Source organism: Camellia sinensis, chromosome 5, assembly GCF_055761805.1.
Source record: "Camellia sinensis isolate YWXY chromosome 5, ASM5576180v1, whole genome shotgun sequence".
Taxonomy (NCBI): domain Eukaryota; kingdom Viridiplantae; phylum Streptophyta; class Magnoliopsida; order Ericales; family Theaceae; genus Camellia; species Camellia sinensis.
In genome coordinates, this window is record NC_138965.1 from 216,663,384 (window position 1) to 216,687,874 (window position 24,491).

Below are 24,491 nucleotides of genomic sequence, written 5' to 3' on the forward strand. Positions count from 1 at the left end.
GATATATATTGTCAACTTCGGGCAGGGTTGACATGAATAGGTGGCAATTCACATGGACAATTGGTTTAACTGTGGTTTAAACCCGTTTATTAAAAAGAGGCCAGAGAAAGTCCAGTTCTTATAATTTGTCCGAACTGGAACTCGAACTTGAATCGATCTTGCCGACATTCATTGCAATAGGATCATGTTATAAGAACTGTTTCAATGAATTATTATTTGAACTCGTATTATAAGAGTTGGATGCTCTGATAAGATTATCATTAAAAAATTTAAATTTTGAAATTCTTACCCTTTGTGTTAAATCTTGCACAAGCATTAAAACAAGATTACTAATACTGTTTTATGATTTGTTAGGACTGTTTCCTAATTTGTCCCATCAGTATGGCATTGTCACATATGAAAGACCCATTTCATTTTTCTTTTCTTTTATTTTTCTGATTTCCATTAGTATGTATCCATCACAATTGACACATTCAACAAAGAAATCAACAATGTTTACAAATAAAAGCATTTTGACAAAATAGCCAAGCCATGCATTTTCTCGAGTATTTAATGGGGGAAAAAAGAGATGGAACAGAATCTTCCAAAGAAATGCAGGATAAGAGCGAGAAGACTCAAAAACTTCTTAAGCTACGGACTGTATCAAAGTTGTTCAAGAGGATGCACCACTTCGCAGAGCTTGAGACTTACTGGATTTGCTAGTTGCCAACAGAGACTCGGGCTGCAAAAGGAACATGAGCCAATAAGACGCAACAAATTCAAATGTACTTTCTATTCCTTCCTCATTCCACCCTCTATCCTCTAGTTTATATTTCTAAATTGATAAAATGATAATGGACCTACCTCTTTTTTAACAGGCTCTTCCTTCTCAGACAAGATCAACTCAATATGGCAGGGGGAAGACATGTAGGCTGCCAAGATAAGTAACACACTCCTGTTGATAATTAAAATATCAAAAATTAAATGTATAAACAATATAAAAAAAGAAGTCAAACATACGGTTGATTCTTCCATGGGCACGGTACGTGCGGCGTCTCTGCTTCTGTGCCTGGTTAACCTGAATGTGAGATATGTAAAGTGTATCCACATCCAAACCTTTCACCTGGTGAATGAATGAACAATCATGCAATCAGTAAAGACATTTGCAAGTTAAAAACTAGTAATTAAGAATGCATGCCACCAGCTGGGACAGTACCTCGGCATTACTCTCAGCATTTTTAAGCAAGTCGAGTATGAATCCAGCAGATTTGACAGGCCAACGTCCTTGTCCATTTGAATGTCTGTTCTTTGCCTGAGCAGTTCGTCCTACACCCCTACAAAAACGCGTGAAAGGTATGGCCTGCTTGTGAGCCAGAACATCTTCTAAATACCTCTTAGCCTTGGCCAAAGGCAGCTTCCTGATGGCATGTGCTGTCTCCCTCGTGTTCTATTGAGCCAATAAAAAGAAATAGCACTATGAATTTCACGTCAAAATTGGCAACACTAGTAAGGGTTGAACATCATAACAAGGAACACACTTGGCAATAACATAAAAGTGCTGACGTGATCTCAGAATAAAATAATAGTGCTGACGTGATCTCAGAAACAAAGTGACAACTACCTGTATTTCAAACAAGAACTAACATCACGATTGAAGAGTTGATGAGCATTTTTAGCTTTGTATCATGCAATCTTGGATGCTTCCATGCAGCATTTCTCAAGAAAAATTCAAAATGTTAATTTTAAGTATTTTCAATGTGCCCATAGTATTTGGCTATGAAGCACCGACATGTTCCCAGGGCTGGCATACAAGTGTCGGACACATGTTGGACACGGACAAGCTGTGGACACGTGTCTGACACTTTCTCAAATGTGTCCTCTTTTTTTTTTAAAATTTTTTCAGTTGGACACGCGGTAGACACACGATGACACTTTCTGGACACGGATCAAAAAACCCTAAGCTGTTGGAGAGAAAGTGGGAAAGAGATCAAGGGAGAGATTGATTGAACAAAAAAAGCCCTAATCTGTTCAAAAGAGATGAATCGAAGAAGCCCTCACCTGAGGTAATCTTCTTCGTCTTCTCTGCTCTGCTTCCTTCTCTTCGTCTTTCTCTATCCTTCATCTTCTCTGTTCGTCTTCTCCTCTGGTTCGTCTCTCTTCTCTTCTTCTGTTATCTCTTTTTGATTTCACGCTATTCTTTTCACTTCTCTTTTTCTCCTCCCGTTTCTCTCCCTTCCTTTTATTTCCTGATTTCATCTCTCTCTCTCTCCTCCATTTTTTTTATCTTTATTTTTATTAAACCTAAAATTCATAGAATAAATTATTTTTATTTAAAAAAAATCAATTTTTATTAAAAAAAATTTAAGAAATATGTTTATTAATTTTATCATTATTATAATTGTATAAAAACTAATAATTTTTTTTTAATTTTAGACATATAATAAATAAACAAAATTATATATATTAAACGTATCCCTAACGTGTCGTGTCCCCCATTTTTTGAGAATTAGCGTGTTTACGTGTCCGTGTCCGTGTCCGTGTCCGTGCAACATAGGTATTCTGGCTCTAACTCATGATCACAATGGTATTTTTAAAAATTAAGCAAATGACAGCAGTACCTACGTCAATTAAGTAACGGTTTAAAGAAGACTCAATAATTAAAATTTTGAATCTGCATCCACATAGCAGAGATACAGCACTTGCCAAACATACTTCTAACATACGGAAACTGAACACATAATGTTGCATCATTTACTGAACCTTCTGTCATTGACTTACTCAAGAGGTTCACCCAATAACAATGCAAATTGATTTCCCTGAAGTTTACAAGAGACTTGTCCACAAAAAGGCAACAGGCCCCTGCTTTTTTCATCAGGTTAAATGGTCACAAATTTTTTTCCAGACCAGTTTATCAATGGTGAGAATTTTCCCATGATCAAAGCATCATTGAGAGATTTTACTTCATCTAGATAATTGCAACTCCCCGTGCAACAAAAGATGCCCAGTCAGCCATGGTAACATCCAAATCTACTGCAATAAGAAAAATTATTCTCCAACCTCCCACATCCTCCACCATCTAATGTTCCTTGTACTAATTCCATAACTTTTAAATCTCTATCCAAAGACTTGTACAACAAGATATAGGCAAATCTAACAAGGGCCCATTCCCCCAAGCACACCTATGCTTCCACTGCCATCAACCATCTCCAACATCTATCATGCTCACAAGCAAACCTCCACAACCACTCTCCCAAAACTGAATATACTGTTCCATCATTTACTGAACCTTCTGTCATTGACTACTCAAGAGGTTCACCCAATAACAATGCGAGCTGATTTCCCTGAAGTTTACGAGAGACCCATCCACAAAAAGGCAATGGACCCCTGCTTTTTTCATCAGGTTATACTATCTAAGAAAAAACAAAACCAATAATAATTGCCACATTTCAGGACGTCAAATTTTAACAATTGGCCTACATACACCTACCAGACATCAACATTGCAAAAACACAAATGTGCATATAGAAAAGCGAGATTCACAACTATAACAAACTATAACATTAGTTTAGCTATAGATCAGATTCATAAGACTACACTACCGCTGTGTTTGGTTGGAAAATTTCAGAAGGAATTTGGAAAAGAAAGAAAAAAGATAGGTGAAATTTCAGAAGGAATTTGGAAAAGAAAGAAAAAAGATAGGTGAAATGTGAATAAAATATACTTATATTTCACCTAATAATACATGCATTTTCCCTTTCCCTTTCCAAATCCCCAACCACACACAGCGTAACAGAACAATCCTCAAAACCCATAAAACATCATTCATTGAAAATAATGTACATAAGTGCAAACAATTAAGAACACATATATACGCACAAAAACTTAAGGTAACAAATACCTTGAAATGGACTCTGAGATCTGAGCCCCTGGCTTTGCAGGCTGTAAAATAAAAGCCAGGACAGGACACAATGAGACTCAATAAACAGTGACTCAAAACATTGAAAATGGCAACCCAAAAATCAATAAAAATCTGTAAATCAAAACGTAAGAGAAAGGAACAAGAAAAGTACTTACACTTGGTGGGATTGTCAGGCTCTTTTGAGTACTTCACCTGAACGATAAACAGAAAAAAAAAATTGAAAATAAATAAATTAGAACTTCCCAGCAATGCTAAACAATCATATGCTTGTACTGCATATTACAGATCGAAAATCAGGAGATTGAGAGTGATATGAAAACCAAAAAATTGAACTTTGAAGAAGGTAAAGAACAGTTGTTACCATAGCTGCTGCACCTGGGTCGAGAAGAGTATGAAGTGATTCACTTTGTGCTCTCGCAGAAGAGAAAAAAAGAGGCCGTAGCTATGGGTTTTATATTGAGCGTAATGAAACCCTAATTTTTGGAGACGAGTTGTGGGGTCAATTTGGGCTGGGCTTTTTTTAAGGCCCATATGCAGCTCTCCTTAGTCCAGTCCTTCCAAGTTAGGCCTTGTTCCGGAATCTTCGGCCTTGTTTGGTTTGTATTTGAGAAACATGTTTTGAGATAAAAAGTACGAAAATTTATTTGATTTAATTTTTTTTCAAAAGATGTTTTAAAAAATTATTTTGAGAGAGAGTTTTGGAAAAAATGATTGATTTGATGTGTATGAGAGAGAGATTTGTTTGAAAAATTTGTAAACCAAACAAGTTTTGGAAATTTTTTTTGAGAAAATTTGTTTGATTTGATTACTTTTGAAAGCTTATTTGTAGATAATTTTTCTCAAAATTTTTTGAGAAACACAAACCAAACAAGGCCTTCATTTTTAATCAAAATATCATTATCAATTGTTAAATTAATTTATCTATTTTTTTTTTAATTCTTTTCATTAAAAAAATTTATTCTCGAACACTCCTAATTAGAACATGATGCACGATGGAATGACTAAATATGTGATAACTGATAAAAAGATTTAGTTCATCTTGATTTAGTTAAAAAACTATCTCTCTTTTTATTGGATTCATATTTGATAAAATGGTTAAATCATAATTTGAATTTTTTTCATAAAAATTAATGAACAAATTCATGAATAATTGGAGATGCACTATCAACCTAAGAATTATTGGTTGAAGGAACTGATGAAAAACTAAGCCTCCGTTTGGGAAGTGGGTTGGCTTTTTGGCTTTTTTGGCTATTTTAGCCTGGGCTTAAAAGTTTGGTTTGGGAAGGGTTTTTTGGCTTTTTGGCTTTTTTGAGTTTTTTTGTGAGAGAAGAATGTAATGATTATGGGTTGGATGTGATGTTTTGTTTGTTATGGCTAAAATAGCCTATTTTGTTTTTTGTGGCTAAAATAGCTAAAAAAACCTGCAAACCCACTTGCCAAACACAGGCTAAGGCGGTTTGGTTTGGTTTTGAAATAAATTTTAAAATATAAGTTTTTTTACAAAAAATTCAAAATTTTATTTGATTGTATATTTAAAATTTTATTTTGTTGTATATTTTTAAAATAGTTTTATAATTTGGGATGATTTGTTATTTTTTTGTAATTAAATAGCGGGGTGCCAAAAAAAAAGTGATTGATTGATGTGTATGATGTGAAGTAATGCAAGATGAGAGAAAAAAAAAGATTGATTAATGTATAAAATGTGAGAGAATGAGAGATGAGATAGAAAAAGTTATTAAAAATAATTTTGAGAAAATTGAAACAAATTTTGAGTTTTGAGCTCTCAAAAAATTGATTTGAAAACCAAACCAAACAAGCCCCAAATGTTTGTTTGGTTTAATTTTTCAAAAATTATTTGTAGCCGAATTTTGATTTATTTTTAGTAATTTTTTGTATATTTTAATTATTATTTTTTATTTTTTAGATACATTAATCAAGATGCATCTGAAAAGTAAAAATAAATTACTTAAAATATTTTTAAAAATACTAAAAATAAATCAAAATTCAAACAAAAATTGTGTGCATTTTTTAAAGATTTTTGTTTATTTTAGTGATTTTTTATTATATATTTTAATTATTTTTTTATTTTTTATATACATTTAATTTTTATATTTCTAAAAAAAAAAAAGACTATAGAATGTTTAAAAATAATTTATGAGAATTGTAATCAAATAAAGTCAACCATTAGATAAATTTGAATAATGTGAGTGCTTTGCTTAAAATATCAAAATTAACCTAAAATGAAGTTGTATTGTATCGAGGGAAAAAAATGAATTAAAAAAGTTATTTGACTAATATTTTACGACAATTAATTGAGGCTCTATTTACCTTAAATTAACATCCCACGATCTAATTCAGGTAAATTTTTTTATTAAATAGAAAAATAGTTTAAAAATTATTTTATTTATTAATTTTTTAAATAAGCAAAATTGGACAATACATGTTCATAATTTTTAAAATTATGAGAAACAATCGTTATTTTAAATAAATTTTGTGATGTGTTTGCAATTTATCATAAAACGGTGGATTGACAGCGACAAGTTCCTGTGTATCCGAGATCTCACAAAATCACAGCAGCTCACACTCTCTAGGATCCACCGGGAAAAGTATGTAAATCCGACGGCTTACATTCCGTGCCATGAGATCTCAATCTTGTTTTCACTTTCGTTTTCAACAATATACCTTCCTTTTGTCTACTCTCACTCATCACGGCGATCAAACGCGCGCGCGCGCACACACACAGAGGGTTCACTACACACAGACATGTACATACATACATACGTACAGAGAGAGAAACCCAGAGCTTTCTAGAGAGAGAAAATGAAGATGATCGGAAAAACAGTCCTCTCTCTCCTACTCATCCTCATCATCTTCATCACCTACTCCATTTACATCGGAACGGTTGATGTCAGATCACACTTCTTCCCACTCTTACAATCTCTACCTAACTACACTACGCCCTGCCGCACCGAATCGCCGCTCAGGGTTTTCATGTACGATCTTCCCCGTCGATTCAACGTCGGGATGCTGAAACGCCGGAGATCCGACGAAACTCCGGTGACTTCCCGGACTCTGCCGCCGTGGCCGGCGAATTCGGGGCTGAAGAAGCAGCACAGCGTGGAGTATTGGATGATGGCTTCGTTGTTGTATGATGGTGAAGATGAGAGTCGAGAGGCGGTTAGGGTTTCGGATCCGGAATCGGCTGATGTGTTTTTCGTACCGTTTTTCTCTTCGTTGAGTTTCAATACTCACGGGCACAATATGACTGATCCGGATACCGAGATCGATAAGCAATTGCAGGTACTTCGTGTGTTCGATTATGTGTTGTTTCAGCTTCGATTGTTGTTTTGATTTGTTTTGGAAGCGTAATTATAGCTTTTCATTGAATTTTGGGGTCCAAAGGCTTTGGATTGGAGCATTAATTCAGTAAAGAACATTGGGAAAATTGCAAATCAGTGGAACTTTCACAAAATATTTACCAATTCATTGAAAGTTCGCAACTTTAATTATTAAAGTTGGTAAAGTTTACCAGTAATATGAAATTGTTTTTGAAAACATACACTGATTTGAAACTCTCCCAAGAACAATTCTCATGGCCTGTTTTTCCAAGTATCAATTTTGTTGCCTATTGATTTTGCTTGACCCTGATTATGTTTAGTGAAACTGTTTTTGTTTCCATTATTTCTGGGTATGAATTCAAATCAAAAGTTAGATCTTTCGTTGCCGTCGTGAGAATATGGAATATTTTTAAACTGTTCTGTTTGCTTGCGATTGAAGATGGCATAAAAAAGGTGGCACACTGGCACGATTTTTCTCAGCTAAATATTGTGGCCTTATTGGCTGATGAATTGGGTTTTGGAGTATACCTTTATTAGGAGCTCATAGGCTGAAAGTGTTTTTTCTTAATTAGGCTGCATGTGGCAGAATTGGATTTATTGGAGGTTATTTCATTGTTGGGTGAAAAAATTTATGCAACTGGGAATTACTGAATGAAATTTATGCAAATAGAATTTGTTTCTTGAAACAGACATATATGGCTTGGAGTCTTCGAAAGTAGTATTGTTATGAGAAAATTAAGCTCGGCCTTTTCTACTCAGTTTGAATTTTATGTGGGATGCTGCTGCCATCTGGAGATTTTTGAAGTGATTTACCATCAGGACTTGACTTTGTCACTCTTGCCCGTTTATTTCCAGTTGGCTACACCTAGTAGGAGGGTCAGATTGAATGATTCCTATTATGGCAATTAGATTTTTTTTTTTTCCTTCCAATTTCAGTTACAGGATGTGCTCCTAGCCTTTGATTAGTTAGAAATGCAATGGTCGGTCGGATTTAGTGTTTTAAAGTGCCTAGTTAGATCAAAGAGGTAGCTAGTTTTCGGGGCATAATTGCCTGATGCAGCCAGTCGTGATGAGCCTTTCTGTCGGATGAACTCATATAACGTAATCAGGTTTTAATCAGTGTTTTAAAAAGCCCTAGGCGCATCAAGGCGCCAAGGTCACCTGGAGCCTGAGCGCCAAGGCGCGAGGCGAGGCGCGAGGCGAGGCGCGCGCCTCACCAAAGCGAGGCGCAAGTTATAAAAGTTAAGCAAAATATTAATATAACACAATTTTCAACATAGAAAGTATTTAATATGTATATTATTAATTTTTTTAATAAGAAAAGAAGAGAAGAGAAGAAGAAAAAAAATAATTAATTTTTTTAATATATATATTATTTTATTTATTTATTATATTTTTTACATAACGTGTTTTAATTAATTTTTTTTATTTTATTTTACATACATGTGTTTATTTTTTTTATTACTGTAAATAAGTATATATTCTATTTTATATATTATATAAGTATATTATATATTATATAATAGATATTATAGGTATTATATAATATTATATATATATATATATGAATCAATTATATATTATATATTATATATTATATAATAGGTATCACTTTTTGCTCTCTTTTGACCACATTTGGTCATTTTATATTGAAAAGTTTTGAATCCCTATAGGCATGCCCACAAAAAAAAGCACTTTTTTATTTTTTTTTTCAAAAAAAAAAAAAAAAAAAAAAAAGGTAAAGCCCATGAAGCCCGCGCGTCGCGCCTCAAAAAAAAGCCCTCGCCTCAGCGCCTAAGCTGCGCCTCGCCTCTTGCGCCTCGCCTCGACCTGTTCGAGGCGCAAGGCTGCGCCTCACTGCGCCTCGAGCTTAGGCGCGCGCCTAAGTGCGCTTTTTAAAACACTGGTTTTGAAAAACTTGTTCATTTAAAAAACTAGGGGTTTGTCAAGTTACTGTCTCTGCTTTTTATGTTGTTTGGCTTCTGTATCTTTTGCTATATAATTCACAACCTTAGCTTCACTGCAGTCTCTCCAATTATTAAACTTGATGTCTATGAAGCATGGACACGTCCCTGAGGCTTGCGTATGAGTGTCGGACACGTGTCAGACATGGACACGCGTCGGACACGCTGTGGACACGTGTCCGACACTCTCCCTTGCGTGTCCCCCTTTTTTTCAGAATTTTTCAAAGTCGGACACGAGGTTGGACACGCGAGGACAATTCAGACACGCAGGTGGGTGGATCGAAGAAGCCCTAGAACTGTTGGAGAGGAGAAAGAGAGAGAGCCAAAGCCAGAGAGACAGATCGAGGGGAGAGAGAGAGAGGGAGATAGGTCGAGGGAAGAGAGAGACAGATTGAGGACAGAGAGAACAAACCCTAACCTGTTCTTCTTCTCTTTTCTGCTTCTCTGTTCTTCTGCCTTCGTCTTCGTCTTCCTCTTCCTCTGTCTTCGTCTTCCCTTCGCTTCATCTTCCTCTTCTATCTTCCTTCTTCCTCCGTCTCTCATTCTGTCTCCTTCTCTTTCTTCTCTTCTCTTTGTCTGATTTCATTTACCCTCTCTCCACTCCATCCTTTTCTTTTTATTCTCTTTTTTTATTTTATTTTATTTTATTTTATTATTTATATCCATGTTTTTATTCAAATTTATAAAATAAATTATTTTTATTTTTAAAAAAATCAATTTTATTAAAAAAAATTAGGTAATATATTTATTAATTTTATTATTATTGTAATTTTATAAGAATTAATATTTTTTTTTAATTTTAGATATAAAATAAATAAATAAAATTATATATATTAAACGTGTCCCCAATGTGTCGTGTCCCCAATTTTTTGAAAATTTGCGCATTTACGTGTCGGTGGCGTGTCTCATGTCCGTGTCCGTGCATCATAGCTTGATGTAAAATCAGATTCCTTGAATGTTATTTTAGAACCACTCTGGCTACCTTTTCGCCACTATAATGCACCATGTGCCACTCCCTCTAGTCGCTGTTATATTGGGACTAAAAAAATCTATTCCTATATCATCGTTCTTCAACTGTTATCATTTTCAGAGCTGAATATGGGTGATTTTGATTTCAGGTTGACGTACTTAAGTTCTTGAGGCAATCCAATTACTGGCAGAGGTCTGCAGGCCGAGACCATGTAATTCCCATGCATCATCCAAATGCATTCAGATTTTTGCGAGAGCAGGTGAACGCATCTATTCTCATCGTTGCAGATTTTGGCCGTTACACTAGAATCATGTCAAATTTGAGCAAAGATGTGGTGGCTCCATATGTGCATGTTGTGGTTTCATTCACTAATGATGACCTTCCAGACCCATACGAGTCTCGTTATACCCTTCTTTTTTTCAGGGGGAGGACAGTGAGGAAAGATGTAAGTTTGGTTTTGAGAGTTGAACATCCTGTTGTGTAATTATCTTTTATTTGGAGCTAACACAAATCTCCCTTATTTTCTGGAATGTTTCAGGAAGGAATTGTTCGCGCTAAACTAGCAAAGATATTAGTTGGTTACAAGGATGTCCACTATGAACAAAGCTATGCTACAGGCGAAAGCATTAAAGGGGTATGATTTGATGTAATATAAATGATCTAAGAATGTTATATTTGTGTTCTCTGTTTTAAAAAGTGCAAACAGAACTATTTATCAAAAAAAAGAAAAAAGAAAAAAAGTGCAAACAGAACTATAATATATTACCACAAGGACATTTAAATTGCGGCCTCTTCAAGACATTTTTCTAAACTTCAGCATGGAATTTTTACTGAATTATTTGATGGTGGGCCTTTATATAAGAGCATCTCCACCCAAACCTTCAAAATTTGTTATGTTAAATTTTTCTGAAGGCTTTAGGTGGCAAATTGGCATATGTCAATTTGACATGGAAGGTCTCCACCCGATATGTCGAATCTATTATTCTATTATTTTTTAAATTTGAACTCTTTTATTTTACATAGAAGTCCTTTTATTTGGAAAAAAAAAGGGCAAGAAGTAGGAACATGTCAAAATTGGTATGAAAGGGTGATGCCAAATGCCACATCAGCTTTTGGCAACTGGGTGGAGTTGATACTTGATATCAAAATGTGACTGTTGGAGTGCCACATCAGATTTGAAGTATCGGGTGGAGGTGCTCTGACTCACTTTATTGTATTCTCTGTTATCAGAATCTTACGATTCACGATTCGATTCGCGATTCGATTCGCAATTTTTGCAATATCGATACGAATCTATTGGTGGATCTATTTTGGAAGTGAATCTCTAGTGAATCGCACGATTCACAATCGATTCACGATTCGATTCACTTTTTACGATTCATGCAACTTTTGAAATTATTGTGTCCGACATATTTTCGACTCTTTTTTTCTCCATCTTTTTAGTGAAAATGGCATAATACAACTTTTAATAGCGTTTAATACCAAAATAACCAACATATATACATGATTTATTGTTATTTTAGCGATCATGGAGTTTTCAATAGGATCCAATTAGATTCAGTCAGACCCGACATATTTTTAACCTTTCTTCTCATTTTTTTTCTTTTAAAAAATCATAATATATCTTATAAAGATGTTTAAGATTAAAGTTACACTATAAATTATTTATTACTATTTTATTAAATTGAATATTACATGTGTGAGGTTAGTTATACTTTTTAAAATGTTTTAGACTTTAAAATAAAAGATTCTAAATAATTCCTTCTTATTATTTGCTCACTGTTACTTAGAAAAGAATATATGCTTATTGTCCAAATATCAACATTGCTGTTAATTATTGTTACTTTGGAAATTGATAATTTGTCTATTTGGTTACTATCTTTATTAAGAATGGCTGATAAGAAACATCTAAAAAAAGAAAAAAGGCAAGATGATGATATTACATCTTTATTAAGAATGGTTGATAAGAAATATCTAAAAAAGAAAAAATGTAATACGGTGATCTTACATAGGAACCTTTGTTAACTTCTTACCTATTACACTACGTGATTATTATTCAAAATAACATTTTCATTGATTTAAGTCTAAATATTTTGTATTCATAAGATATATTTAACATCTAAATGTGTAGATATATATTTTTAAGTAATTTAGAAAAAGTGACTGAATCTTTACGATTCACGATTCGATTCGATTCGCGATTCGGTACAAGGCCATTTCGATTCACGATACGAATCCCGATTTGACAACTATGATTGTATTATGTTTCTGAGTTGTATGTTCAACGTCTCTAAAGTTTTTTTTCCTCTTTTGTTATATCAGTCCTCGGAAGGGATGCGTTTATCGAAGTTCTGTCTACATCCTGCAGGAGACACTCCTTCCTCGTGCCGCCTTTTTGATGCTATTGTGAGCCACTGCGTTCCTGTTATTGTGAGTGATAAAATTGAGCTCCCCTATGAGGATGAAATAGACTACACCCAATTCTCACTTTTCTTCTCTACCAAAGAAGCATTGGTACCTGGTTACATGGTTAAGCAGCTCCGGCAATTTCCAAAAGAAAGATGGTTGAAAATGTGGAGGCAGCTCAAAAAAATCTCCCACCACTTCGAATACCAGTATCCCCCCAAAAAAGATGATGCTGTGAATATGATATGGAGACAGGTAAAGCACAAAGTTCCTGCGGCCACACTTGCTGTACATAGAAGCCAGAGATTGAAAGTTCCAGATTGGTGGCGCCGAAGGAGATAGCTCAGAGCCTGCTTTTACTGATACTGTACATTCACAATCATTCATAGCGACAACCGTTGAAGGGAATGAATAACTAAAGGTAGTCGCAACCTTGACAGACATCTACACAATGAGTAGTGTTTAGTTGATCATTATTTCTCAATGAAAAAGAAAAAGAAAATAGTTTTATCTTGGGAAAAATTCTTTTGCATTGCCCAGAAGTAGACATTAGCTTGGCTGGGTTTCTTGTCCATGAACTTGGCGGTGCTTTTATCTTCAACCATGCAACAACGAGTTCTAATCATGTAATTTTGGAGTTAGGGTTCCATACCATCTGTGTGCAATGTGAAGTCGGTTAAAACTGGTTCTAGCGTTTGCTCAGGATGTTTTATACAATCAGCGAATACCCGAACCAATGTGCTAGGTTGTGGTATGCCGGTTTTTGCAGCCGATGGTTATTCTTGTAAATATTACAGCGATTGTTGCAGCTCTTGAATGAGATCATGTTATGTAAGTTCTGACACAAATTTATGCCAAGTTTTTCTTTTTTTTTTTCCTACTCCGTGTGTTAACTACTTGCATGCTTTGTTTCTATTTGTTATTTACCAATTTGAGCAGTGATGTAGATTAAGGGAAGGATTAGGAAATGCTTTTCCTATGGTGCTGCTGTGGATTGAAAGAGGTTGAAACCGTGGAAAGAAAAAAAAAAATAATAATGGAACTTTTTCAGTGCTGGCTGTGAGTTTTTGGGGACTAGCACTGAGGTCTAGTTTGGCATCTTCAAAATAATTCAAAAAGTCATAAAGTTATAAAAAAAAAAGTTAAAAAGTTATCACTATTTATCAAAAAAAAATAAATTAATTTTATACAAAAAATAATAAAGCTCGTTTCACATCCCAAAGGTGAAGCTAATTTTTAGAAAAAATTGTACAGTCATATTGCACAAAAGCACGTTGCTGTTCCGCCAGTGAGGGGTCATCACAGGTCCTGTTTTGATAATCTGAACTGTTTAATGTGTAGAACTCGTCGAGTACTATATGCCTACAAAAAATCACGTTAATCGGATAACTATATGATCAAATCAGTTTTGTATAAAAACAAATAGATGGTGTTATAGGTAACAGTTGAAAAAAAATTAATCCGATCAGATAGTTATCGATATCCGATCAACATAATTTTTTATAAGTATATAATACTCGACGAGTTTTATACATTGAACGGTTTCGATTAGCAAAAAGGGACCCGTGGTGGGCCCCCACGGGCCGAACATTATAGTCCAATGCAATGCCCGCAAATGAGGCAACTATTTCTTATGTCAAATGTCTCTGCCCAAGACGTTTGGCCGTACTGCTACTCTCTCTACCTTCTCCTACATACTAATTTATACAATTTTTTAATATATATTTTTTCGTTAAAAGTCAAAAAGTTAACCTAAACAATTATATTTTTTTCCTCAACTTTTTAGTCTAAAAATACAAAAAATACACTTATTTAGGACACCTGAAACAACCCTCTAGGGCCTTTAAAAGAATGATACTTACAAAGAGTTTACTAAATTTTACTTAAATATATGACAAACTTTAAAAAAACCAACCCATAGGTCTTAAAAAAAGTCAAAAAATCCTTCACAAACCAAACTTTTTAGCTCAGGCTAAAATAGTCAAAAAAGTCAAAAAGTCAAAAAGTCAACTCACTTCTCTAATGGAGGCTAAGAAATCGAACAAAAAGTAACAGTATCACTTAAAATATATTTTCTAAGAATCATGATTGGTCTGTTTGATAGAATTTACCAAAAATTATTATCATCATCATAATGTTAACAGTTAACTTTGATTTTTCTGTTTGATAGAATTTACCAAAAATTATCTCAATATAATAGTTCTCTATTAATTTCAAAAAAATTAGATGAATAGTTCCATAAAATCAATAAATATATAAAAATAGAGAGGAAAAGAAAATACCTTCACTGTTTGTGATAGATGAAAGTTGAGAAAAGATCAATAATGTTAAGCCTCCAACTTATGTTGAGTTAAGCCTCCAACTTTTCCTTCTCTAGACTTCAATTAATCTTTGGGGGACTTTGTGGCTTGCGTTCCTCCAGGGCTTAGAGCAAAATCTTTGTTCTGATTGCTAGGCAAGGAGCAACAAATGAAAAATTTTATTTCCACTCACCTACTTATGTACACATATTTAATGAAATATTATTTTAATGATAATTATATCTTAAAATAAAATGATTATAATACCCATAATATTATATCAAAATATTCTCTGTACATTCCTCATCCTTCACTCTTTCCACTAAGAACCCATGGAAGACGGGTGATTGAACACAACCTCCATTGAAATTCCACATCTTTGTTACTTGTAAAAATAGATTAAAATTAGTTGCCATTTATACGAGCATTAAAGCCTGTTATTGATTGTCATTGATATATGTATGTTTTTTTTGTTTTTTTTGGTGGGGATTGAAAGTCACGTGATTTAAAAAATGGATTACATGTTGAAACAATTTTGTTAATTTGGTAAAGGCGGTGTTAGTCAGAAAAAAAACTAGGCCGCAGTTAGTGGCAAACAAAAACTTGCACCTTCCGTTGACATCATCTGCAACACTCAACAATTTGGAAGTCTTAATTTATGGAGCTTTGTTGAAATTTATCCTTCAGCTTGAGTGGCATCTTCTCTTGTTGCTATCACTGGGACAAGCTCCTATCTCTCCGTCAATCTTTCCACGCCGAACCAGATGTCGAAGCTCATGATCATCCCAATGCCTCTCCCTCCAAGCCTAATTCTACTCACATCGTAATCTTCATCATCTTCTTCTTCTTTGTTAATTGATTATTGGACCAACGAGATCATCAGATGTTAGATATGAATGTTTGAACATCATGTAGGAGATCAACCCAAATTGAGTTGGCAGCCACATGGAAGGGTGGCCAACCCACATGGTAAAAGGAAGGCAAAAGAGGTTGGCATGAGTTGGCAAGCCATGAGGCTTGAGTTGGCAGCCATGAGGCTTGCCATGCGCCAGCAACAAAGGAGAAAGCATGGAGTTGGCCATGTGAAGTCTTCACATGGTGGGACAAAGCTTTCAACTGGACAGCAGCTCAAAGGAGAATATTGAGCTGGCAGCCAACACACCCATGAGGCCTCCTCCGCCTTCTGTTTTGGTGTATAAAATGGAATGGTGATGGTGAGTTGAATACACGGCAAACATAGCAAGCAAGAGAGAAACACACTGCTGAGAGAGAGGCACAAAACAGAGAGAGCTAGTGAGAGCTATATTCTGTTTGTGTATCAGAGAGTGTGAGAGAGTGTGTTATATAGAGAGACAGTGAGTTGAGAGTGTGTAATCTCCTCCATTTGTTGATATATAACAACATCGCTCCCGTGGACGTAGGCCGGTTTGCCGAACCACGTTAAAAGTCTTGTGTTTTTGCTTGTGAGTGTCCCCTGGTGTGCCCAAGATCCGCAACAATTGGTATCAGAGCCCGGGTGGAGAAAAATCGAGTTTTTTCCGAAAGTGTCCAGATTTCGAAGTGGTCGAAATCCACTTTTGAGCATACCAGAAGGAATGTCAGGAGGAGAGGAGTCCAAAACTTCAAACCACAGGCCAATCGGAGCTCTAACGAGCCGCCACGCGCCACCTGAAGATCGAGAGTGAAGGCCACTCGCACCCACGCGCCCCACGCGCCGACTAAGGAAGAAGACGAGTGGGGGCGCGCGTGAAGCTGACGTCAGGCTGAGGTCATCCTGAGCCGAGCCAAGCCGTCGAGCCGTTGACCGCGCCGCTGACCAGGCCGAGGCGCGCCGGAGCCGCGCCGCCAGCCAAGCCGCGCCGCTGAGCCGCCGTTGACCGCGCCCCTGCACCGTTGACCGAGCCGTTGACTGCGCCGTTGACCAGCCGATCCGGAGGAATTATCTGGTGCTTCTCAGGCGCACCAGATTCAGCAGATCTGAACCGTTGAAACTGTTTTGGCTAGATCTAGGCCATTCGGAGTCCGTTTTTGGCGATCCAATAGTGAGTTCCAACTATTTGGAGTATTCCGGACACATACGTACGGTTAGTTTTTGAATCGGAGGCATTCAAACTCTTTTGGCTAGATCTAGGCCATTCGGAGTCCGTTTTTTTGCGATCCAATAATGCGTTCCAACTGTTTGGAATATTCCGGACCCATCCGTACGGTCAGATTCTTAAATCGGAATTTCTTTAAAAAGGGAAGAAATTTACAATGGCAGGAAAAGGCGCAAGTTTCATGATTGAGCCTTTTAATGGCAGTAATGACTTTACCCTGTGGCAGCAAAGGGTGAAAAACATTTTAACACGAGAAGGTCTGGTGAAAGCTCTTCTCAAAAAGTCCAACAAACTGGAAGACATGAAGGATGACAAGTGGGAGGAGTTGAGGGAATTGGCAAACAGTACAATTCAGTTGTATCTCAGGAACAACACACTCCGGGAAGTCATCAGTGAAGTAGATCCGGCGGAACTATGGGTAAAGTTAGAGATGAGGTACAAGTCAAAGTCTTTGACAAACCGGTTATCTCTGAAGAGGCAGCTATATACACTTAGAATGCCAGAAGGTGCGAACCTCACAGAACATCTGGACGAGTTCAATAGGATCACAATGGAATTGGACACCATTGGAGACAAGACCCAGGAGGAAGATAGGGCTATGATCTTGCTGGTCTCTCTACCTGCATCATATGAGCATCTCAGGACAACTCTATTGTACGGGAAGGATGCTCTTGGACTGGATGAGGTGATTGCTACGCTCATTTCTCATGAGTCGATGAAGAAATAGGAAGGTAGCAGTAGCAAACACCCAGAAGGAAATGCCATGGTTGCCTCAGAAAATGAGCAAGGCAGAGGTAGGTCCAATGATAGACGGGGTAGATCCAAATCAAGAGGGCGTTCGCAATCAAGGTCAGGCTTCAGGAGAAAGTGTTATTACTGTGATCAGGAGGATCACCTCATAAAAGACTGTGCAAAGCTCAAGGAGGACAAGGCACACAAGGAACAGGCGAGCTCATCAAATGTCGCTGCTGCAGTAAATGCTAAGGATGAGTATGCATTTACAGTTTCGTCGAGTATGACGAAACCTGACTGGATCTTAGATTCCGGAAGCACATATCATATATGCATGGATAAGAAACTTTTTTCTACCTACCAAGCTAAGGATGGAGGTATTGTTCGAGTGGCTAACAACACTGTGAGTAAGATTGTTGGCATGGGAACAGTACGGCTGAGAATGGAAGATGGAAAAATTTTCACGTTGGATGGAGTCCGACACGTGCCAAGACTGAAGAAGAATCTAATTTCCTTAAGTATGCTAGACATGAAGGGTTATAGCTTCACATCTAGCAAAGGAAATCTCAAAGTCATCTATGGAGATACGGTGATGCTACATGGACGACTGGAGGGGAATCTGTACAGGCTTGTGGAGAAGGTTGTGACAGACGGAGCTACTGTCACTTACCGGGCAAGACGTACAAGACATGCACAGAAGAGACATAGGGCCCAGCAGACATGGCAACCAAAGTGTACAAGAACGCATGGAGGCAGTTCGGAGGTGCACAAGACGGAGCCATGGCGGCCAATTTTAAAGACAGCTCAGAGCAAAGAGACCAAGACAGCAAAGCATGTCCCAGGGAATAAAGTTTCTTTTGCTCCTGAATTAGAGACATATTGGGATCTCTCCAAGACTGGATGGAAGGGAGAGATGCCATCTCAAAGAGTTGCAAAGTAAGCTTTGCATGGCACCCCAGTGAGGGGGTGCCGGGCACTCCAGGAAGGGGGTGCTATTATGGATCACCTCATATGGGTTGAGGGGGTGATTTGTAGGAGATCAACCCAAATTGAGTTGGCAGCCACATGGAAGGGTGGCCAACCCACATGGTAAAAGGAAGGCAAAAGAGGTTAGCATGAGTTGGCAAGCCATGAGGCTTGAGTTGGCAGCCATGAGGCTTGCCATGCGCCAGCAACAAAGGAGAAAGCATGGAGTTGGCCATGTGAAGTCTTCACATGGTGGGACAAAGTTTTCAACTGGACAGCAGCTCAAAGGAGAATATTGGGCTGGCAGCCAACACACCCATGAGGCCTCCTTCACATTCTGTTTTGGTGTATAAAATGGAATGGTGATGGTGAGTTGAATACACGGCAAACATAGCAAGCAAGAGAGAAACACACTGCTGAGAGAGAGGCACAAAACAGAGAGAGCTAGTGAGAGCTATATTCTATTTGTGTATCAGAGAGTGTGAGAGAGTGTGTTATATAGAGAGACAGTGGGCACACCAGGGGACACTCACAAGCAAAAACACAAGACTTTTAACGTGGTTCGACAAACCGGCCTACGTCCACGGGAGCAATGTTGTTATATATCAACAAATGGAGGAGATTACACACTCTCAACTCACTGTCTCTCTATATAACACACTCTCTCACACTCTCTGATACACAAACAGAATATAGCTCTCACTAGCTCTCTCTGTTTTGTGCCTCTCTCTCAGCAGCGTGTTTCTCTCTTGCTTGCTATGTTTGCCGTGTATTCAACTCACCATCACCATTCCATTTTATACACCAAAACAGAAGGTGGAGGAGGCCTCATGGGTGTGTTGGCTGCCAGCCCAATATTCTCCTTTGAGCTGCTGTCCAGTTGAAAGCTTTGTCCCACCATGTGAAGACTTCACATGGCCAACTCCATGCTTTCTCCTTTGTTGCTGGCGCATGGCAAGCCTCATGGCTGCCAACTCAAGCCTCATGGCTTGCCAACTCATGCCAACCTCTTTTGCCTTCCTTTTACCATGTGGGTTGGCCACCCTTCCATGTGGCTGCCAACTCAATTTGGGTTGATCTCCTACAAATCACCCCCTCAACCCATATGAGGTGATCCATAATAGCACCCCCTGCCTGGAGTGCCCGGCACCCCCTCACTGGGGTGCCATGCAAAGCTTACTTTGCAATTCTTTGAGATGGCATCTCTCCCTTCCATCCAGTCTTGGAGAGATCCCAATATGTCTCTAATTCAGGAGCAAAAGAAACTTTCTTCCCTGGGACATGCTTTGCTGTCTTAGTCTCTTTGTTCTGAGCTGTCTTTAAAATTGGCCGCAATGGCTCCGTCTTGTGCACCTCCGAACTGCCTCCATGCGTTCTTGTACACTTTGGTTGCCATGTCTGCTGGGCCCTATGTCTCTTCTGTGCATGTCTTGTACGTCTTGCCCGGTAAGTGACAGTAGCTCCGTCTGTCACAACCTTCTCCACAAGCCTGTACAGATTCCCCTCCAGTCGTCCATGTAGCATCACCGTATCTCCATGGATGACTTTGAGATTTCCTTTGCTAGATGTGAAGCTATAACCCTTCATGTCTAGCATACTTAAGGAAATTAGATTCTTCTTCAGTCTTGGCACGTGTCGGACTCCATCCAACGTGAAAATTTTTTCATCTTCCATTCTCAGCTGTACTGTTCCCATGCCAACAATCTTACTCACAGTGTTGTTAGCCACTCGAACAATACCTCCATCCTTGGCTTGGTAGGTAGAAAAAAGTTTCTTATCCATGCATATATGATATGTGCTTCCGGAATCTAAGATCCAGTCAGGTTTCGTCATACTCGACGAAACTGTAAATGCATACTCATCCTTAGCATTTACTGCAGCAGCGACATTTGATGAGCTCGCCTGTTCCTTGTGTGCCTTGTCCTCCTTGAGCTTTGCACAGTCTTTTATGAGGTGATCCTCCTGATCACAGTAATAACACTTTCTCCTGAAGCCTGACCTTGATTGCGAACGTCCTCTTGATTTGGATCTACCCCGTCTATCATTGGACCTACCTCTGCCTTGCTCATTTTCTGAGGCAACCATGGCATTTCCTTCTGGGTGTTTGCTACTGCTACCTTCCTATTTCTTCATCGACTCATGAGAAATGAGCGTAGCAATCACCTCATCCAGTCCAAGAGCATCCTTCCCGTACAATAGAGTTGTCCTGAGATGCTCATATGATGCAGGTAGAGAGACCAGCAAGATCATAGCCCTATCTTCCTCCTGGGTCTTGTCTCCAATGGTGTCCAATTCCATTGTGATCCTATTGAACTCGTCCAGATGTTCTGTGAGGTTCGCACCTTCTGGCATTCTAAGTGTATATAGCTGCCTCTTCAGAGATAACCGGTTTGTCAAAGACTTTGACTTGTACCTCATCTCTAACTTTGCCCATAGCTCCGCCGGATCTACTTCACTGATGACTTCCCGGAGTGTGTTGTTCCCGAGATACAACTGAATTGTACTGTTTTCCAATTCCCTCAACTCCTCCCACTTGTCATCCTTCATGTCTTCCGGTTTGTTGGAATTTTTGAGAAGAGCTTTCACCAGACCTTCTCGTGTTAAAATGTTTGTTGGAGTGTGTTGAGAAACACACTGCTGAGAGAGAGGCACAAAACAGAGAGAGCTAGTGAGAGCTATATTCTGTTTGTGTATCAGAGAGTGTAAGAGAGTGTGTTATATAGAGAGACAGTGAGTTGAGAGTGTGTAATCTCCTCCATTTGTTGATATATAACAACATCGCTCCCATGGACGTAGGCCGGTTTGCCGAACCACGTTAAAAGTCTTGTGTTTTTGCTTGTGAGTGTCCCCTGGTGTGCCCAAGATCCGCAACACATCAGTGTGTGGAAGGAGGGTTTCAAACGTTTGAAAATCAAATGTGTGGAAGGAGGGATCACGTGGTGTGTACTTACAAGGATAGAAGATATGATATAATTGGAACATGATGTGTGTGGAATGAGAAAAAAAGATCTGTAACTAAATTAATAAGTGTGTGTACTAAGCAATAATGTATATTGAGATAAGTAAGTGTGTTGAAATAGAATTTCCCGCAACGAATAGCAACAACAGGTATTATAGATTGGTTGGACCTCAAATTATTTATAGTTAGTTTAAAAGTTTGGGCAAATTACAAACACCCCCTCGAGGTTTGATAAAAATACAGATTCCCCCCTAAGGTTTGAGAAATTACAAATTACTCCCTGAGGGTCAAATTTTCATAACAAATTAGGGAAAATTATGGGGAAATCTATATGAAAATAAAAACCTCAGGGGGCAATTTGTTATGGAAATATAAACCTCAGAGGGCGGGATAGAATTTCTCAAATCTCAGGGGAGAATCTGTATTTTCACCAAATCTCGAGGGAGTGTTTGTAATTTGCCCAAAAAGTTTTTATAAGTTACATTGGGGTCTCAAGTTTTTGGGTTTTTTTTTTTCTAAATTCAATTTGGGTTTTGTATTAAACATAATTTTGAACTTTTAAAATTCAAGTGGGCCTTTTTTTTTTTATGAATTTATTTATATTGGGGAACTTACTGATAAGTCCCATGTAACAAGTTCAAAACCCAACTAATCCCAAAACAAAATGCTTGCACCAATTAGTCCAACACATTTTTAATTGTTATCAAAAAATCTTTTTTTTTTTTTTTAAATTTATAGACACTGTTCACATCTTACTACCGTCGGACTTCCGTTTAACGGTAGCCGAAGACTCACAGGAATGTCTAGAATATTGCCGGAAAAAAAAAATTAAAAAACATGTTATGAAACTGTAAAATTTTACAGTTCTAAAGAATGTTATAAAACTGCAAAATTTTACAGTTTTAAACCATGATTCATTCCAGCACCAAAAAAAAAATTTGAAACTGCAAAATTTTACAGTTTTCACCGCCTGTAACTAAAACTCGAAAACTGCTTGTTCAGAATTCGAAAATTTTCTCCATTAGAACAGAAAAACAGAAGTGTATAGCAGAGAGAGAAAAAAAAAAAAGAGATCGAAGGGGAAAGACGGATGTCTAACCAAATCTGTGTAGATCTACTCAGATCTGATGTAGATCTGAGTAGATCTATATCAAATCTAAGTAGATCCATTCATCTTCTTCGTCGAAAAATATATCATCTTCTTCGTCGGAGTTGATTTCAATGCTTGGTGGTTATCAATGAACCCCGATCAATGGAGAAAGATATGATCACCGGTGGTCCTCTTCCATGACAAACACGGTGACAGAAAAATGTAGAAAAAAAAAACGAGAGAGGAAGGGAAGCAAAAAGCAGAGAGAGAGAGAGAGGAAAGGACTTTTGGGTGTAGTGAAAAAGTTATGGGATTAAATGGAGATCACATGTTTCCCATGGGACCTATGGGTAATTTCCCCATTTATGTTTTAGATTGGGCCTTTTATTCATTTAGTTTAGATTGGACCTTTTATTCATTTAGTACTTTGAACTTGTAATATTAAATTGAATGGAGACTTACCAGGCGGTTCCATTGAAACAAATTAATACCCACCAAGTCCTGCCCTGTTTCAGTTTTCAATTTTACCCCTCAATGTCACACCACATGTGTGAAGTAAAGAAGATATCACGAGCTCTCCCCTATGCGCGTGACACACACGCTCCTTCTCAATTATTCTGATTTGGAAACTATTCTGAGGCGATTTGGAAACCATTCTGAGGCGATTTGCGATTTGGAAATCAAAACAAACGAAGAGATTTTCCCTGAATCTCCCATCGTTTCCAAAGAAATCACCTCTATTTCGATCTATATTCTGATTCTGAACAGATCCCCAACAAATCTTCCACCGTTTCGATCTATATTCCCTGTTTAGCTCGTCTTCAACAAACATGCGAATCAAACGTGAGTCGTATTCATCTTCCCTTATTCTTTTATAATTATAATTAAGTGATATTCAACTTCATAATAATCACATCTTCATGTTAATTTGCTATACAATAATAAATTTGCTTATTTTGCCCAATTCAGTGAGAAATTTGCTATAAGAATGATAGATTTGCTTAATTTTTTTAATTGAGTGATAAAATTTGTTATAATGATGAATTTGATTCCCTTCTTTTTTCATAACTATAATAGAGTTATAAAATTCGACTTGAAACTATTTTCAATGTGTATCATATACTATTAATTTATAATTGATATTCAACTTCATAATAATCACATCTTCATGTTCATTCGCTATACAATGATAGATTTGCTTACTTTTGCTAATTCACTGATAAAATTTGATATACAATAACAAATTTGCTTACTTTGCCCAATTCAGTGAGAAAATTTGATATAAGAATGATAGGTTTGCTTAATATTCCTAATTGAGTGATAAAATTTGTGATAATGATAGATTTGCTTCTCTTCTTATTTCATAACTATGGATTTGCTTCCCTTCTTCTTTCATAACTATAATTGAGTAATAAAATTTGACTTGAAGCTATTTTCAATGTGTATTATACAGTATTAATTTATGAGTGATATTTAACTTCATAATAATCACATCTTCATGTTCATTTGCTATACAATGATAGATTTGCTTACTTTTGCTAATTCAGTGATAAAATTTGATATACAATGACAGATTTGCTTACTTTGCCCAATTCAGTGATAAAATTTGTTATAATGATAGATTTGCCTCCCTTCTTCTCTCATAACTATAATTGGGTGATACAATTTGACTTGAAACTATTTTCAATTTGTACCATACAGTATTAATTTATGAGCGATATTCAACTTCATAATAATCACATCTTCATATTCATTTCCTATACAATGATAGA

The 24,491-nt window shown here is 37.1% G+C and overlaps 2 protein-coding genes, 1 long non-coding RNA gene and 2 other non-coding genes across 6 annotated transcripts; 1 reads left to right on the forward strand and 4 right to left on the reverse strand.

Moving 5' to 3' along the window:
* Positions 1-413: 413 nt before the first annotated feature.
* On the reverse strand, positions 414-4,357 carry LOC114294077 (large ribosomal subunit protein uL22y). The gene is made up of 7 exons (XM_028238193.2): positions 4,260-4,357; positions 4,054-4,090; positions 3,878-3,918; positions 1,196-1,426; positions 1,000-1,102; positions 844-911; positions 414-721 (listed from the first exon to the last, which is right to left on the reverse strand). Exons 1-7 carry the CDS (start codon positions 4,260-4,262, stop codon positions 653-655), a joined length of 552 nt encoding a protein of 183 aa, XP_028093994.2. The 5' UTR covers positions 4,263-4,357; the 3' UTR covers positions 414-652.
* Positions 2,717-2,848, reverse strand: LOC114294245 (small nucleolar RNA snoR74). Its single transcript, XR_003640410.2, has one exon. It is a non-coding gene; the product is annotated as a small nucleolar RNA snoR74 (small nucleolar RNA).
* LOC114294252 (small nucleolar RNA snoR74) lies at positions 3,243-3,373 on the reverse strand. Its single transcript, XR_003640412.2, has one exon. It is a non-coding gene; the product is annotated as a small nucleolar RNA snoR74 (small nucleolar RNA).
* A 2,012-nt stretch (positions 4,358-6,369) lies between the features above and the next one.
* On the forward strand, positions 6,370-13,456 carry LOC114294069 (putative arabinosyltransferase ARAD1). Of its 2 annotated transcripts, none has more exons than XM_028238176.2 (4): positions 6,370-7,198; positions 10,319-10,615; positions 10,709-10,804; positions 12,493-13,456. In XM_028238176.2, the coding sequence occupies exons 1-4, from the start codon at positions 6,719-6,721 to the stop codon at positions 12,916-12,918; spliced, it is 1,299 nt and encodes a 432-aa protein (XP_028093977.2). In that variant the 5' UTR covers positions 6,370-6,718; the 3' UTR covers positions 12,919-13,456. The 2 variants fall into 2 exon arrangements, with proteins under 2 accessions (XP_028093977.2, XP_028093983.1); XM_028238182.2 differs by having other exon boundaries at positions 6,410-7,198; positions 12,539-13,456.
* On the reverse strand, positions 11,260-12,552 carry LOC145791194 (uncharacterized). Its single transcript, XR_014331054.1, has 2 exons — positions 12,421-12,552; positions 11,260-11,376 (listed from the first exon to the last, which is right to left on the reverse strand). It is a non-coding gene; the product is annotated as an uncharacterized LOC145791194 (long non-coding RNA).
* Positions 13,457-24,491: the final 11,035 nt, after the last annotated feature.

What these genes read in the sequence shown, in the direction of transcription:
- LOC114294069 (XM_028238176.2), top strand. Translation starts at nt 6,719, where the DNA reads ATGAAGATGATCGGAAAAACAGTCCTCTCTCTCCTACTCATCCTCATC. An exon ending in GGAGGACAGTGAGGAAAGAT is followed by an intron (nt 10,616 to 10,708) that starts GTAAGTTTGGTT and finishes GGAATGTTTCAG; the next exon opens with GAAGGAATTGTTCGCGCTAA. An exon ending in CAGGCGAAAGCATTAAAGGG is followed by an intron (nt 10,805 to 12,492) that starts GTATGATTTGAT and finishes TTGTTATATCAG; the next exon opens with TCCTCGGAAGGGATGCGTTT.
- LOC114294077 (XM_028238193.2), bottom strand. An exon ending in GCCTGACAATCCCACCAAGT is followed by an intron (nt 3,919 to 4,053) that starts GTAAGTACTTTT and finishes TTTATTTTACAG; the next exon opens with CCTGCAAAGCCAGGGGCTCA. An exon ending in TGCCCATGGAAGAATCAACC is followed by an intron (nt 912 to 999) that starts GTATGTTTGACT and finishes TTATCTTGGCAG; the next exon opens with CCTACATGTCTTCCCCCTGC.